This window comes from Anopheles bellator, chromosome 1 (assembly GCF_943735745.2).
Source record: "Anopheles bellator chromosome 1, idAnoBellAS_SP24_06.2, whole genome shotgun sequence".
NCBI lineage: Eukaryota > Metazoa > Arthropoda > Insecta > Diptera > Culicidae > Anopheles > Anopheles bellator.
In genome coordinates, this window is record NC_071285.1 from 34,516,317 (window position 1) to 34,534,319 (window position 18,003).

General features: G+C 48.6%; 1 protein-coding gene across 1 annotated transcript in view; it reads left to right on the plus strand.

Annotated features, from left to right (window-relative positions):
• The window catches only part of LOC131215481 (protein dead ringer-like), a 118,167-nt gene that overhangs the window by 79,399 nt on the left and 20,765 nt on the right, over positions 1 to 18,003 (plus strand). The window contains exons 7-10 of the mRNA XM_058209871.1: positions 6,567 to 6,750; positions 15,869 to 15,995; positions 16,713 to 17,071; positions 17,166 to 17,974. Of these exons, the coding sequence (XP_058065854.1) occupies positions 6,567 to 6,750; positions 15,869 to 15,995; positions 16,713 to 17,071; positions 17,166 to 17,974 (1,479 nt within the window). The remainder of the gene's footprint in view (positions 1 to 6,566; positions 6,751 to 15,868; positions 15,996 to 16,712; positions 17,072 to 17,165; positions 17,975 to 18,003) is intronic.

The window sequence follows — 18,003 nt, forward strand, 5'->3', positions numbered from 1 at the left end:
CGCTAACTCTCGCTCGAGACAACCCCGAGACCTGCTTTCCTACATTCATGCAGATTATCTTACCTCGGTGGTGGGCACACACGGAGCGAGAGCGGTTCCGGTGCAGCGGCCATCAGCTCTCTGGGTTTAGCTGGTCGGGTCCATGAGGTTTATCAACCCTCCCAACAGGAGTTTCTTTCGAAGCATGCGACAAGGGCTTTCAAGTTCTCTTCACCCAGAGCTGCTGGCTGACTGACGGAGTATAAAACAAGGACACCGAGACTGTGGTCAACAAGTAACGGGAATTTAGATTTGGAAGTGGCTTTGTGTTTCCGATAGGGACGAATGTTTTTATTTCAGTCAGCCCCCCATCTGGGTCATATCTGGGGCCTTTTGTAAATAGTCAAATTAATTCTTCGTTTTTTCATAATGTCAGAAACTGTTCCACAATGGAACTGTTACATTTTGTGTACGCAACGACATTTCCTCCAAAATCTTCAATTGAAAGTCCTTTAATTTAATTGACCTCAGAACAGTGAAATGTCGATTGGTCGCATAAACGCGCAATTTCATGAAACAACAATCGTCACAATTGCAAGTAGTTCGTATAGCTCGTTGTAGTCTGTCAATTCCACTCGCGATGACGTTCCTTCGCAGGTTGGACCTTGGTTTTTGTATAAATGAAAACAGCATTGAAACGTAGTCCAAAAGGATCCATGGTTGAATCAAATTATGGATCACGCGCGTCGTGATGGTGGAGAGCAAAAACAAGAAATTTGCATAATATTGGAGCACCCGGTAATTTGAATAAAAAAGTGCGAGTGCTCTGCGTGCCGGTTCGCAAACGAGCCCCGGATGTTGTTGGCCCGGTGTTTGGGGTTGGCGGATATGTTGTTTCCCGCGCGCGCGCGCGCGCTATCATTTTGTGGCAGGTGGCTTTTTGTTGCTGGGTTGAGATTAGTCGGAATTGGTACAACATTTCCTACCGGTCCGCCGTCCGCTTCTTTTGCCCTCGTTCGGAAGGGCGCTTTTCGTCCTCCAAGAAAGTGCGCCCGGTGCTGCGTGCGAGCGGAGGGTCAAGACCTCAGTGCAAGCGCAATTAAACGGCGGCCAAGGAAGCGAAGAGCGAATGCTCGGCATGCGTTTATAAGGCTTACCCCATTTTTTTGTTTTGCATCCTGCGCCCGTCGTTGGCCCCTTTTTTCGACGCATTTGGGCAGAGCCCTGGTGCCCGCGTTCTTTGTTAAATTGTAGCCGCTGGGCCTGTTTCGCGTGCGGGCAACGTTCCGTGTGTCATTCACTGGAAAAACGATCAAAAGTTCGCCGAACGAAACGGATGACAGTGTGGGGATCTCATGATCTACTCGCGGACAGTCCGTATGTCTGGATGGATATCGAAGAAAGTTGATGAGACGCGGCGGTTGGATAAAGTATCTCGCGTAGTATTCGGTGGAGTTGGTTAAACCTGGTCGTGGTGGTGTAACCAAACCACCCCAGAGGGGCCGTGTCCAGGAATCCTGTCCGCCCGGGCTGCTCTCATATCACCACCTTCAATAAATCTTCGACACATCATCATCACATCTCTTCGGCTTCGACCTTCGCGCGCGGTACGGCCTCGGACAGGACTACCACTTGTTTACATTACACCAGTCCAACCAACCGGCTTTCCCTTTTCCCGGGTGGTTTTCGGCTAAGAAATAAATTTTATATCAACATAAAACGCGCCCAAATCGCTTCGGCAAAATCGGGGCCCCTGGAACGCCTGGGAGCTCTCTTGTGGGTAAGATGAAAAGTAAGAAGCCGCCACTTGTGGCCAGAGCCGAACCACGCACCGGACCTAGTGGTCGAGGGTTTTATAGCTTTTTAATGTGATTTATAACGCGGTTGTTTTGTGGCAAACAGTGTGCCGATGATTTGATCGGTTGATTGAAATGAAAAATAACACCATAACAATCCGACACGCGCAGGTCGAGAGGAAGAGCGTAGGGGGCTCGGGCGTTATTACCAACTTTGCCAGCCCATCACCAACTGCTGGGGTCTATTACTTCTTGGGGCTGTTAGGCAGTGTTGCGTCGAAATATTTATTCAGAAACGCACATCTAAGCTGTCGAGTGGCCTGCGCACCACAGACACTGTTAATCTCTGTTGCTTTCTGTAACGTTGTGTTTTTACGGGCATGTCACGCCCGTAACCCGTGTCACGGGTCTCGAAAATCGAACTTGGCACAGCACAAATAGCACTCTGGGCACTGAGAGTGGAGCTAATTTTCGTATCATCGTGCCATTGATAAAGCCGTTCGCGCGAAGGGTCGGAAAGTGGAGCGTGTATTACGCCCATCAAGCGCAATGTTGACGAGCACATGGCAATTAATCGATATCAGCGGCCGCGCCCGAGAAGGCAGATTGAGGCTCACCACTCGAACCACGATCGGGAACTCCATTTCCACCCACTTTACGCATTCGCGTTTCATTACGAACCCCCATTTTTTTTATCTATCAAAACACCAAAATTATCTGTAACCAAAGCGCGACGAGTGATGCTCTCGGTTCGAAATTCGTTCGTTCGTCTCTGGAGTCGACAGGGTGACCTAGTCGGCATCAGAAGACCTCTCGGAAGAGTGGTGGAACGACAGCGACACAATCGAACGGCAAGCGTTCACCGAAAATTAACCAAACTAATGGATTCTGTCGTGCCGGAGAGTCTCCTTCGTCGTCGTCGTCGTCCTTCGGTCGGACTACGCGCCCGGAAAATTCGATGCTACCGGCTTTTAGCCCGGCTATTTTCCTGTGGACCCTGGCGGCCCCCACAGCCTAGATTCGAAGAAAAATCGAAGCCGAAAAAAGAAATATCGGACGCAATCGAGAATTAAGTCTGACAGATCGGAAAACATGTACACGGCAACACCCGGCGGCAGCACACCCGGGTGGACCGACGATCAAGATTATCAGGCCCCTCTCCCGGGCCTCCCAGACCCGGGACGGCGAGGCCTGCGTTTGATTAATGCATCGGTGACGAGATTTGTTATATTAAGTTTATGTTTTGTTTCAGCGGCCGGCCCCGATGCCGTTTGGCGGGGGGCGTTCTCGTCTATTTTCGACCGAAATATGTCCGTAAAATGGTGAATGTGCCGCCGTCGCCGCCGTTGGTAGGCGGCAAAGATGATGATGATTGCATGCATATGGATGCTGGTGTGGAGTGAGAGAGTGCGCTGTGACCGCGGGAGTGTCACGGAACACAACCCTGCCACACGCGAGTGCATGTTTTCATTTGACACGAAACTTGGTGATCGAAATGATCCACAAGGGGCCTGCGACACGCGGCTAGATTCGGTGTCTTCGCAACAACCAACTAACTCAATTTGCATTCGTATCGTTATCGCGGTGCATAATCGCTGACCACGGAGTTGCTGCAACGGAATGGAATGAATGCCGTCATTCGGGGGTGTTTATTTTCGCACGTAATCCTCGGACTCGTATCAACCGGAGGAGGCCGCCAAAGCGAAACCCGCCAAGTGTCGCAGAATATCACGTATCACATATCGTTCCAGATTATAGTGTGTTTTTTTGCATCGGGCGCTTATAGGCTCGTTGTAGCAACTGGCAATGTTTCAGCTAATTTGTTGGCCCGTGAGCTTAGTTTACCGACCAACGATCAGATTCTCTGTCGTCGAAGTGCTCGGCGATCGTTAGTTAGTTAAGTTGAGTCGGATCTCTTTTTTGGGTTACAATCGGTCGCATTTGTACAATTTTGCCATCTTTTTTTAACAGCAATATTTCGAGATCGGCATGACAGCTGAACAGAATTTTCGTGTATAGTATAGTCCTTAGAATCACTGGTATCGATAGTCAATAGATTACCGAGGGACTCAGTTAAATCATTAACATGTGGATCATCACTCTCTTCATACATTACTTCATCATCTGTCCCATCGATATTATTCGAAATTCCTGTCTTTTTAAAAGACTTACACAATGACCTCTTTTTGGATACTGTCCGTGACATGAAGGAGCTAGTAAGAAATACGTTTACGCTTCGCAATCATTTTCGGTTGCAGATAATCACAATCTAAAGTAAAGAAAGAATAAAAATAGGATTGACCAGCACTATGCAAGAAAACTAAGCTTGAGAAAATAACAACTTGCCTACCTGTCTAAAAGTTTAACGAATTAAGTGTCAGACATATACGTTCGTCACGCTCACTTCCAAGCTCTCTCGGTTTGTTGATACGAGGAGCAAAGTAACGCTTGGTTTTCTTCGAGTACAAGAAATTTTACGTCAACAAAAAGTGGACGAAAAATGCCACTTAAGTAGGATAAAATACGGTAATCTTCGCCGTAGATCTTCATCGAAGCATTCATTTTTAAACTTATCATATATCGTTAAGTAAAGAGATTCTGGCAACCCTGTCGATCCAAGCTATCAGTGTTCGTTTTAATCGTTGGACAAGTAATTGGAAGGTTGATTGGTGCATGTTGGCCGTTGCTAGGTGCTGCTGTGCTAGAGATTTCTTCTTTGCATCTAACATGGTTTTGGTTCAATTTCTATTATTTAGTTTGTTCATGTTCTACCATGATGGTGATTGCTCTAAAATATAGCATTCCTTTTGTGCATCAAGCATTCAGTGAGAAGAATTTCGCGATCGTATCAAATATTGGAAGCACTGAAACTATCACAAGCAAAATTCGCATGAATACACACAGAGGGTACACAGGTTTGTAGTTTATGTATTGAAGTCCTTTTCGCTATCGATTGATATCTTATCATCAGCGAGGTCAGATGTTTGAAACTAACTCATTTTTGTGTAATTGTTTTTTTCATTTTGTTCGAACTCTCAACCACTTCGGGGCTCTGTATTCTCGGAACGGGACCGGAACCCACAACCTTGTTAACAGTCTTATATTGATCGAATTTATGGCACCTTGGTTACTGAGTTCGTTTCGTCGAGATTAGCAGGATGTGACAGAACTCCTTTAAAGTATGTTTTATTTCTGAGTTTTGAAAACCTATTACAACCGTGCGCTAATTAATATCCCCAGCAAATTGATGAGTGGGGCCGCAGCGTTTATCAACAGTGTGGTTAACCTCACCAAATGACTTGGAGAAGGCGAAAATGTTTGTGTTTAACGTTCCGGGCAGCAGTTTGTAAACAACTCAATCCCCCTGGCGGCGAGTGACGAGCTGACCTTTCACCGCCCGAGGAAAAGCAGCGTTTGGACAGTTGTAGCCCAATGGAAATTCCGCAAGTTTTTCATCTTCGTGGCGTACGTCGGTGGCTTCTCTTTTCCGGCCCCGGTTCCACGACCAGTTCCAGTTCCGTTCGGTACTATTTTCCCGCGTGTGATATCCGGAGTGCGTCTGTTTGGAAAAGCGAATGTCACAACATCATCAACGGGCGAGATGGCGGGACATTCTTTTTTTAATGACGATGTTATTAATGTGTGGCGACAGGCCGCGGCCCGATGGGGGACCTCCGAAAGAGCCGGCATTCGTGATCGTTCATTACGGTTTCGGCGACCATCTGCGCGATGATGCTAATTTGTCAAAACCGCCTGTGACACAGGCAAGCGCGAATAGCAGAGCCCCGCAGAGCGGATAGACCACTTTTTTAATCATACACATAGTTGTTTCTTCTTCGTTTGATTATTTATAACCACAACACACTCTCAACACTCTTGGAGTCGAATCAACCGCGAGGTCAACCTTCGTTGGTTGGAGTTTGAAAATTTACATTTCACCCAACAATTTGCTCCACGACAACGATTTAACGAGATCCTAAAATCCGGGTCCGAAATTGACCACTTTTGCTGGCGCCAACCGCTCAGCATCTCGGACACTTTATTGAAGCGCGCGATCGAGTAATGCGTGATGCCGGGCCACGAAGTGGACGGGAACCATATTCCGGTGTGGCTCCCAGGAGCCCCACCGGGGGAAAAGGGTTCAGCCAGTCCTCCTGGCCCCTCTGAACCCTCCACGGTGCTGTCTGATGAATATATTCATCATTTATGCGCGTCGGCAGCAGCCATCGGAGCATCATCGGAGCAAGAAGATGTCAAAATTGATTGTCAGATACGCCGCTCCGCCTGCCCCGCTTTCCCCCTCACGATGGGGACAGGAGGTGTGTTTTTGTGACCGCGACTCGCCCATACCATTATTATTATTATTATTATTTCTGTCTCTCGCGGTGCCACCGGATAATGATCTTCTTCGGCGGCTCCCGGGGGCAAAATATGTGTTGGGGTTTCTGGTCTCTCTCTCTCTGCGCGGGCCCCGGCTGCGGAGGTCACTTTACGTTAGCATAATAAAAGCGAGTAATAAATAAAAATAGACATTTTTTCCCCGGGCTGTCTTCGCTGGGCGTCGTCGCCCACCATCTCGAACCGGATTCGGTCGTGGATTCGGTTTAATTTCGGTCATGAAAAATGCATCCTTTTTGGGGTCTACTATTTAATGTGGGGCCTTCTTATCGACCGAACCAACGGCAGTCGGAAGCAATTCCAAGTAGGAAAGGATTTTATGACATTGCCCCATTTGGCATCTAGTGTAACCTAAACTTTCATTGTTTCTCCGTGCCTTCTTTTCCCCGACAGGAACGCCAATCAATCGTCTACCGATCATGGCCAAATCGGTGCTGGATCTGTACGAGCTGTACAACCTGGTGATTGCCCGCGGCGGGCTGGTCGACGTGATCAACAAGAAGCTGTGGCAGGAAATCATCAAGGGTCTGCATCTGCCGTCGAGCATCACCAGCGCCGCGTTCACTCTGCGCACACAGTAAGTACGGGGGTCCCTACGTTTGATCCAAGACGGTCCAAGACATCGGCCGAGGAGGACGCTGGATCCTCGAGGCACCACACGAAGGAGGTGCCCTTAGCCGGCGCCATTTTGTTCCGCGAGGGCCTAGCCGCGCTCGATCGGTGGTTTGGTCGGAATAAATTAAACTCCGGCCAGCAAAACTCTGGCGACGTCGCCGCGGCTCGCGGAATGAGCCGAACGAGTTGCTCAAAACAAAATAAAGTCAATTAATTCGTCAAAATGTCGTCTTTCGTGCGCGTGCTCGCGCCGTGGACGACGGGAGCACCACCATCACCACCACCAGCACCCGGAAGCCCTCGGTCTCCGATTTCGAAGCGCGGAACGAAGCAGAGTTCGCATCGCGGGGAAATTGAATGTTTCGACCACAAATCGAAAGTCCCGGTTGCGCGCGGCGGCCATTACATTAGAAAGACTCCGCCAGTCCTTCAGTCCCGGGACGCCGGACAAAATGAACACGTTCTGCTCGCTTCTGCTGCTGCGATAAGCATTGATTGCAGACATGGCCGAAGGGGGTTCCTTCTGGGTGGACGAGGACGAGTGCCCATAAATTATGCTCCACGGTACTTTTGCATACATAATCGATCGAACTCTCTCTCTCTCTTTCTCTCTCTGGAGGTGGATGGACCCCTCCACTTATCGAATGAAACGTTCGTCAGGATTTTTGTTCAGGTTTTGCAAGGTCTAAAAGTATTAAAGTGGATTTATTTTTCAAAGAAATCTCATGTTTATTGCATTGTAGTGAAGACCTCTAGTTCCTCTAGCTAGCTATACATTTCTCCCATCTCTCTGCTGATTCGTAGATGCCACGTCGAAAGAATTCTTCAGTTTCAGTTTGTCAAGGAGCAAAATTACCTTACCGTGTCTTCTGACCCATTTTGTTCCTTTTTCGATCAATGCATGATTCAACGGTGAACAGTTCGTCAGGTTTTAGGAGTTTGTGATACACCACACCTTTCTGGTCCTACCAGATACACAGATGATTTTTTCCTTTTTCGTATTCTCGAAAGGAATCCCATTTTCATCGTCAGTCACAATCCGACGGAGAAATGACTTCCTTTGGTACCTGGCAAGCAGAATCGAACATGTTATTTTTCTAGGGCTTTACCAGGACCTTCAAACGTAGGGATATGGCGTATTGATACGCGTTTAGCAGATCCACCAGTTTTTGTTGCGTTTGCGTGTCATTTTCGTCCAAAATAAATTGCAAACTATTTTGTTTTCCAACATGAAATCATTTGCCTGATGCCAAAACAAGACAGTGTTATCAAAACAGCATACTGCTGAGAAGGACTAAATAGACAACACACTTTTGGACTATGTAATTCTTTTTGCTATCAAAAGTGGAGTTTTGTGAGCAGCTGCTACACGTAGAGGTGGCTATTTTATAACGTTTCCCCCCCGGCACAGCACACTAATCAATCCATCGTCCGCCGATCCGACCGATGTGCATCGCGAATCCGGCCGGCCCTGACGGATGCCCGCGAGTGTGTTTGTGTGTCTGTGCGCCCAATGATTTATCGCTTTAATGCCGCCCTTTTTCCGCGAACCGCAGGGCGAACGGCCACCGCCGAGCATTTATTATTTATATTTTATTTTATTGGATTTCATTTTGCTTTTACAGCAACAACAGCCGGGGCGACGCGCCAACGCGCTGCATGGCGGCCAGGCGGCCTCGCCAAAATGGGGTGGAAGTATTAAATTCGGGACCCGGGACAAACTCTCATACGCCGACGCGCCTTCGCCGTCCGTTGAAAGGGTTTGAGGCACTCCATTGCCGCAGGAACCCAGACGGGTAAAGGGGGGGGGCCCACGTTCCCCCACGAGCCCTTTCCGCCAGCAGCAGCAGCAGCAGCAGCATAAGCACGAAGGAAACAGTTTTATAGGCCTGCACTAAATTAAACTGCATATTAACTGCGATGTTTTGTTTTTGACCAGCGCCCCACCGATGGACATCTTTTTCCTCCCCGCCCGTCCCCCGGCTACACGGGGGGGTGGGGGGAATGTCCGACCCGGGTCCGGCCCTCAATAAAGTTGGCTAATTTCATTAAAATACAAATGAGACCCGCGCACAGATCCAGCCATGTTGCTTTCCGACCGTTTCTGGGGCTCTCTGGCACATGGCGCAGTCTGCAGTGGGGGGGCGATGGAATTGATTTATGAAGATCGATCGTTAAAGTGCGCTGCGCTCATTGATTAAAGCGCGTAAGCCAAACGGGGGCTGCCTGGCTGGCCATTTCGGCCCGGTCCTTTCCACCGGAACACCGGCGCGTCGTCCGGTCTGTTTAATTGTTTCGCCTTTCCCGTCCACGGCGATTCGACGAAAGCGAACAAGCGGGCTTCGGACTCGGATGATTCCAATCCGAATGTGCTGCTAATTTCTCGCGTTTTTCGTTTAGTTCATTTAGCAGAAACCGAAAAGTTAGTCAATTTAAATTCCGCCTCCGATTGAATGGCAAGCTGCGCTTTTGGGAATTTTTCCCATCAATTCGCAACCCGCGTAACGTTGTCTACACCCGTAAAGTGAATGTTGGAACTATTCATTCACGTGGCACTCTTCTTATGGAATCGATCCTCATCGTGGGTCCATTGTGATGTTTTTCGGCCACTAAGGCCAATTTAGGTTTGATTTGGAGAAACAAAAAAGCAAATGACGATCGAGTAGTGTGGTCATCACGCCCCGCTACATCACCGAGAGAGTTTCGGCCTTCATGGTTGGCTGTGTCCCTCGACCAGTAGGGCGATCATCGTGGCCAGCAAATCTCGTGCCCTCGGCTGGGCTACATAATGCGCTGTGGTGACCATCCCACTGCAGGGGAAGAAGTAAAAAAACCCCATCAACAACATCAACAATCACTTAATTGTTCAAACAGCGACGTGTTTGATATCGTGTACTAAATTGATTGTTTTCGGCTCTCTCTCTCTCTCTCTCTCGCTCTCTCTGTGTCTTATTTGGGCTCTTGAGCTTCGTTTTATCGAGCCAACATTTACCGTGCCGCAAATGTTTCGGAGGAAACGTTTCTTGGCGTGCGAGTTTTCCAACTTCCCGCCAGAGGGTGTGTTTCCAGCGCTCCGAATCCTGCGCCTCTGGCTATCAATAATTTATGCTCTATCAAAATTTGGGGTCTCCGAAAGAAGCGAAGAGAAACCGCGGAACCTCGCGACGGAACAGAGAGAGAGAGAGAGAGAGAGAGAATAAGTGTCGGTGTCGAGGTGCTTCGAAGCCGGTCTTCGTCAAACACCAATATCACCGACCGAGTGGGTCCGAAATAAAAACAGCTCGTCTCGGCAGCGTGATTCCATGAAGGCTTAAAGGACACTTAGTCATACGCGCCGCGGCAGGGTGGAACCGGAACCGGGTTGGCCGAGTGTGGTGTGCTGCACACCTGCCGTCCCCGGGAGGGATGTTTGAATTTAAATAGACAAATATTTGGCCACGGTGTCATCGCTCGTGTGCGTGGACATAGGCGATGTAATTGATGTTTTGTGTTGGTAATTAGTGGGCGAGAAGCGTTTTGTCGCGTTGCGCTGTCGGCGTGCGCCATTTTACGGGCGTCCGCCTCCTTTTATAACTCAATAAAAGGCAAATGCAATGCAATATTCACTTTTACACAACGGTTGGGTGGGTAAAAAATATGTTAGCACCTCGCGAGACTCACGGAACTGTACCTCAGTATGGTTGAGCCATTGATGCAGCGTTCCTGGGTATTTCTGATAAATTTTCTGAATGCAATCGGTATGATACCTTTCGTGAACCGTCAGTGATTTATCAAGAAACTCTTTGCCACATCATTTCCCTATGCTGGTTAGAGCCACGACATTGAGCCATATTTCTAGGCCCGTACACTAGGCTCACTAAAGAATTAAGCATTACGTCTAACGGTCACGTTTTAAACGTCCCAATGATTTCAAGGACTTTTGCCAGCAAGTTCTATGGCGAACACCGTATTAAGATCGATCGTATTTGATCCATTTTTATGGCCCAAGTGATACCCTTCCCAGTAATTTAAAGCCTAAAATTTTAAAGGTTTATTGACACCAGAAGATGATATGCTGGCTATTAGTTGGGTCTGAAATAAATTCATTCTCAGGCTGGCATTACCGGTTGCGCGAACGGCGACAGTTTGTCTGCTACGCCCGAACATTCCGGAACATATCGGAACCACCACGTAAGAAAGGCGTGACACTTTGATGCCACAGATGGCCCTGTTTTGCTGAAAATTATAGCCACTTTCGGGCAGATTATGTCCCAGCGACACCCATCATTGTTCCCCAACTAATGGGGGTCTCAGACTTCTTGCAACCCCAACTCGGTGCCGTGGTCTCCTTATCAGACCAAGCTGTGTCCCGCACTGAATGGCGCGACGTTGTCCGTCTCTCCATGTCGTGTGGGGTTTTGCGCGTTTTCGCCTCCTTTCGTATTTCTCATAATTCCGCCGGGAGAGGGGGGGTTCCGGCCGCGGCTCGGCTGTGACCCATAAACCGCGGTCCTAATTTTCGGGGGTCTGTCTCACTGTTCGGGATGGCGGCGGTGTGATGGTAATTTAAATATGAAATTAATATATTTTCACTCCGGCGGACCGGCGGAATTAATGTCCCGATTGTCGGCGACGGCGACGGTGTTGATGTTGGATGCCGGCGGAACCACCATTCATATCGACGAAAGAGCATATGCCGCCGTCATTAGTCAACATAGCGCGTCAACGATTTGCGCTTTCTCGTTCCGCGGGGGGGGGGATGACTTGCGGGGGAGGGCTTGCGGGGGAGGCGGCACACCTTGCAATGCCGCAACCCGCATACACCTTCGCGGTAAGTCAATGTTGATAATTTTGTGACATTTATTATGTCTCTCTCGGGCGTTTGTTTTCGAGCTGTCTTTTGAAGTGCTGCGTGTTTTTTTTTTTTTGGTGCTTTATTAGGCATTCTCGGAGGCTGGCGGATGTGTGTGTCACATGGCCACTACTTTGGTTCAGTTTGTTGAATGCTTGACTTTGATGAGGTGACGCATTCATTTGCTCGATGGTAGAGCATAATGGCACAAAGCTGGCGGGTGGATTACCACACAGTTCCTTCCCCTCTAGGGTGGTGAGAATGCCGGAACAGAACATCGATCCGATCGATGGTGGTCTTTGGGCCAATAAAAGAGGAACCCTTTAATATTGGCATTCTTTTGTGGTTTAAATTGAATCGGTTCAGGGTGCGGACCGAGCAGTTAAGAAGCGAACTCCCCAAGACGACGAACTTGGGATGTGGGACCATTGACTGGAGTTGCATTTAATTGCAAGCAAAGCTGGTGTCTCGTAATCCGCTGTGAAGAGAAGACACGACCCGAAACCTCTGCCGAAGATGAGGAAACATAAATCGTTGAATTTTTTATTGCGGCCAAATTTTCAAAACGCACCCATCAATAAATGGCGGATAATAATGAAAACGTTTTCGTCGAGTTCCGCGATGCGGAACGGATACTCGCATTTAACGATTTCAAATAAATACTCAATCCATCACGCTCTGCAGCGGCGGTGGCCTGCGCCATATCGCGAGGATCGGAGGATCGCGATGAAGTGACAGATCGCTGCGCTGTTATTTACCCGTTTTTTTATTTTGCCCATCCTCTAACTTACCGGCGGACCGACCCCAGACGGGAATGCAAAACTATTGATCACCTTCACACGAGGCGAGGTCGTTGTGCCCCAAGCTCCTGCCGCCGAGTTTATGTTGCCGCCCTTCTTCGATGGCATCATAAACGATGGGGCCCATACCACAGACGCATCGGCTTCTGTTTCGTCGTTTGCGAACCACGAACCAGATATTAAAGCTGAGTAGCGGCACACAGTGACTCACCCGAATCCCCGAAAAGGATGGATGTTTTGGGCACCTCCAAAGCTCTGTTCACAACCAAATTGAATGAATCTCGGAGCCCATAAACGATCGCTATTAATGAGATTTTATGGCGTGTTTTGGGCGTTTTTCCCCCCCTTGGGGCTAAAATAAATTAAAAACCAAACACACCGGGCCACAAGTTGTGGAAATAATCCTTCCTCCGTAACCGGAGGCTCTCTCCCTCTCTCTCTCTATCTCTGTGTTTGGGATTGGATTGATGTTTGATGTGGATTTTTGTTTTCCAAACTTTTTACTTGTGGTTTTTAGTTGAGAATCTCCTCCATCGGCGTGTCTGGTGTCTGGGAACTCATCAAACAGTTCCAGGCTGATTCCAGGAATACACGGCCCCTCGGTACGGGGCCCGCGGTCGATCAGTTGGCGTTGGTTCGGTTGAGCGTATATTTGGATTGGCAATCGTTACAAATAATCGATTAATTTTGACCACAATACAAATATCTTTGGATGGTTTATCGTTGCAAATAAACAGGCTCTGCGGTTCGTCCGCAGATCATGCGCCAACGCGAGGCACCGATCGATCGGTTCGAGTACGTTACGTGCACAAGAGACAATGTTACGCTTCTGTTGCTATCTGTAACAATGTGGAAGCTCCCTGTCACGTCGGAACCTCATCAACGCGGGTCAACGACGCCCGACGATCTTTCGGCCCATAGATTGATGAGATACATATTTAAGGAATTGGCTTCCACGCCAAAAAAGGGAACCGCTCGAAGAAGGGTGTGCGCGCGCGACTTTGTAGCATAACGAGCGCAACGGAAGGGTCCGCCCCACCACCACACCAGAAATGCAGACCGCTGCACCAAGGCGCAGACGGCGTTTTGTGTGCTTTTGGATGCACAAGTGTACAATTTTGTTTGCGCAGTCAATTAGAACACACTCGCCAGACGTTGGAATTTCTCTGCGTCGAATTGATATTTGTATTCAAACGCACAGCATTATTTATAGACGCGTCAGCGCGGCGTGGGACGGCGCTGGCCGAGCGACCGACCGGTCAGCGTTTTGCAGCACCTCTGCCACCAGCGCACTATGGGCAAAAGGCGGTCATAAGTAAATTTCAAAAATGGAGATTTCAGTCATATTAGTCTAAAATAGATTAGTTATCTATGACAAATCCGAATTTTTAGCCTTTCATGTTGCGTAGATTCCGAGAATTCATCTGTCAAAGTCGAAAGAGTGATAAAATGGCTCATATTCCATATATTTGCATATTCCTGCCACAAATTTTGCAAATTTCTATTTTAAGAAAATAATTCCTGATGCATGAGGAGGCGCCCTGTCTTTTGTAGTATACGAAATGGCCATACAAAACATATTGGCCTTATGCCTTTTCTATTGCTTAGATTAACTAAGTGTTATTAGTGATCACGGATCAATCAAGTATGCGTTGCCGTATTTGTAGTGCAACGCCTAACCAGATGAGTGATGGTAATAATCTTGAAAATGGTTTTAACCCATAACCTTCTGCATTGTTGTATGGTATTTCACCTCTTCACTGTTAGTTGAGGTTTGTGCAGTGTTTGTTAAGCATTTAATATAAAATAATCTTTAACAACCTCGGGCAGGTATCAGAAACAAGCACTGCTGGAAACATTTGTCGTCTAATATTTTCAGATCCTGAGCGTGCGAGTACTGTTCTTCATTAAAGATCTAATAGACAGGCTTAGGAATATCTTAATATCCATTAGCTGTCAGAAAGTAGTTAATGCCGCAACATTAGACCAAAATTGTAGAGATACATATAAAAAACTCTTAGCGCTTTATAGTTGATTTAACGTACCTGCTTCGGTACATAAAGTATTGGTTCATGCTGGTGATATAATCCTACATAACCCTGTACCAATAGGTTGCCTGGGAGAAGAAGCTTTGAAAGCACGGCATAAATGTTTTAGACAAGATAGGGTAAACCACGCAAGAAAATCTTCTCGAGAGAATAATTTAAGCGACCTTTAAGCGACCAGCGACAGCGACCCTAAAATTAGTTCTATGTCATTGGGTTATAGGCAGCGAAAAAACGATAAACTTAGTTTTCCAGATAAAGTAAAACTAGGGGGCTACACGAAGCGTGAAAACTAGCGTAAAATTAATTTGTAATGTCAAAACGTTTACGCTTCGTGTGGCAGCAAAAATTTAAAAACAAAATGTCAAACGTGTTTACGTTCGTGTTTTTGGTCCAAGAAAATAGAAATAGAAGAGAAATTAATTGATTTCTGAATTTTTTTATCTGTTTTTTCCGATTTTGTTGCTATACCAGCAAATAAAAACATAAATTATTCTCTGTTTGTAAGCAAAGCGTATGAAAAAAATAATTACGCTCGGGTTTACGGCTCGCACGAGGCGTAAACGTTTTGACAGAGGCGCAGCAGTTTGGCATTAATCGTTAATGTCAAAAACATTACGGAACACCTCATGTAGCCCCACAGAAAGAATTTTTAATCATGGAGGAACACATTAATGACGATATTGCGGTTGTACATGTATTTAACCAAGAAGATAATATCGATTTAAGGTTGGATGAAGACATTAGACATAGGGGAGGTATCCCCCCTATTATGAAACTCGAATCGAGTACTCGAACGTTCATCCGAGTTCATTTTGCTATAGCTTTCTCTTTTTGCGTTCTCTCTTGCTGTATTCTGCTTTCTTTGTTACTGTGTTCACTCGATCGTTCGACTTCTCGATTCGAGTTTCATAATAGGGGGGATAGACTAGTAAGTATCCTATCAAACGATTAAATAATAGTTCATGGGTTGGAGACTTCGGATGGTAATAACTACTTGCTTCAAAATTCCAACAAACGGAGTGTGTAAAGCTCCTTGATCATTTCATATCCTTTTTTAAACTCACAAGGCATTCCATTTTTGTAGCAGAAATTCGATATTTGCTTCTTCGATAGTGCTTTACATTGTTTTTGGTGTAATGCAGATTGCATACTTAAGGCGTTCAAAAACCTTAAAATAACGAAAAAATCTTTTTTGATGTACTTGAACGCGCGTATCGCACGTAGAAAGTTGAATTTAATCAAAATACATACAAATAAAAAAAAACGTTGAAAAAAGGCCAAAGGGATCTTCCTAAAAATAAATATGTCCGCCTTTCTCATACAAATTCCCCACTGTGCAGCGAGTCCCCGTAATATCCTCTCTCTAACCCGCCCTCTCTCTTCTCTCTTCCCGCCTCCTAGGTACATGAAGTATCTCTACCCGTACGAGTGCGAGAAGAAGAACCTGAGCACGCCCGGGGAGCTGCAGGCGGCCATCGATGGTAATCGGCGCGAGGGTCGTCGTTCGAGCTATGGCCATTTTGATTCGGTAAGTGCAACGAACGGTCCGGGTCACCAGACCGTTAGTACAGGTGATCGGCCGGCCCATCTGCGAGGGCGTGCGATCACCCAACGGTGGGCGGTTGATGTCCCCTCGCCCGTGGGCCATTTCCCGACCGCCTGCGATCATCTGCGGCAATATTTGCCCTCCTCCGTTCGGACCGTTCATTAATAATGAGCGCACATGATGCTGGAGCTCGTTCGAGGTTTATGCAAAACAAACACCGAGCGCATAGCAGAATGCCCTTCGCGCTCCTCGCGAAGAGCATCCACTTTGACGGGTGGCCGGGTCCCATACGAATCCCGATTCCAATGCTCGTCTTCGATTACAATGTTACGCCTGCAACGATGAGCATGTTTTATCGCTGCTGGGTTGCCCTGCTCGTGATCCCCTGAAGTGCGAGATCGTGCCCCCCGGTCGTAGTCGATTCATGCTTTCCATGCTTGTTCCGCGTAGTTAATTGGTCTCCGCTCCGATCGCGCTCCGATGTTGTTTGTGGTTGTTGCTTCATTTCATTCACGGCCCGACTCACGCGCGCCCATTCACGCGCCCAGCCAGGGTTTCAAACTACGTTCGGTTCGGGGTTTCTTCTTGCGTCCGGTGGCCCATTGGGGGGGCATGAATGGGGGGGCCGGAGGCGTTTCCCGCGTTTGCTCCGGTTTGATCGTTATTGTTTGATCCCTGTCCTGACTGTCCTTTCCGTAGCCGTCGGTGCAGCGTTCGCCGATACCGCAGAGCATCTCGCAAATGCCGCCCCTGTCGCTGGTGTCGCACGTCAACCAGCAGCAACAGCAGCAGCACCACCACCACCACCACCGGCTACTGCCGCCGGTCGGGCAGCTGCCGAACATTCTGCCGGCCGAGTTCGAGCAGCGCATGCTCGACTACATCAAGCTGTTCCAGCCGAAGGAGATGGCCCGCGCCCAGAGCCCGGACCAGGCGAGCAAACTGTCGGCCCTGAACGCGCTCGAGATCTCGCGCGTCGCCCTGTGGAACATGTACAATCCGGCCCCGAACAGCCCTCCGAACTCGCTCAACACCAGCCCGGAGAACAACATGCAGAGGTAAGTGCCCGTGGCAGGGCCACTGGACCTCCTGGACCGCTGGAGGGAACTCACTAATCACTAATTCGCTTGCTTTCGCTTTCTCCCCGGGTAGTGCGCTCGATCTGTCGGAATCGCCGGACCACGCCATGGCGCCGATCAAGCGGGAACGGGCGGAGCATCATCCGGTCGACTTTAGTAGTGACCCGCGGGACTACAGCACCGGACCGCCGCCGGCCAAGCGCAGCCACCACCACCACAGCCGCTCGCTGACGCCGCTCAAGCTGCACAGTTCGTCACAGGACGAGGACGAAGCCCGGTCCGGTTCCGGCACGCCGATCAATCTGCGGGAAAACGGAGGCAGCTCCAGTCTGCACCATCACCACCACCACCACCACCACCATCATCAAAATCCCGACGAGGACGAGGAGGAAGAGGAGGAGGAAGAGGAGGGACCGGCGGAGGCACTAATGCACCACCCGCTGGCACTTAGTCTGGCCGACCACCACCATCTGCAGCAGCAGCGTGCTCACCAACAGGTGGCAGCACATGTCGCCGCAAACATGTATCCAGCGCCACCTGAGGCCGAAAATCTGAAGCTGAACCTTGGATTTAGCATGGACCGCGAACGCTGCGAAAGTGACAAGAAACAACAGGCGCAACAGAAGCATCAGCAGCAATTGATGGCCGAGCAGCAACACCAACAGCAACAGCAACACCAAAGGCAACAACAGCAAGCATCGAAGTTGGCGAAGAACGGGAATGGCGATCACCGGCTCAGCGTAACTCCGGACAGCGAGTTTCATCACACGAAAAGCAGCTCGGCGGCGGCGGCGGCCACCGGTGCCGGTGGGGCTGGCCTTCCGGATCCGTTCAGCTCGCCGCTCGGAATCACCGGCATGCAATTCAAGCTCATCAGCCGAGGTAAGCCAACTTTACTCCCTAGAAGCGCT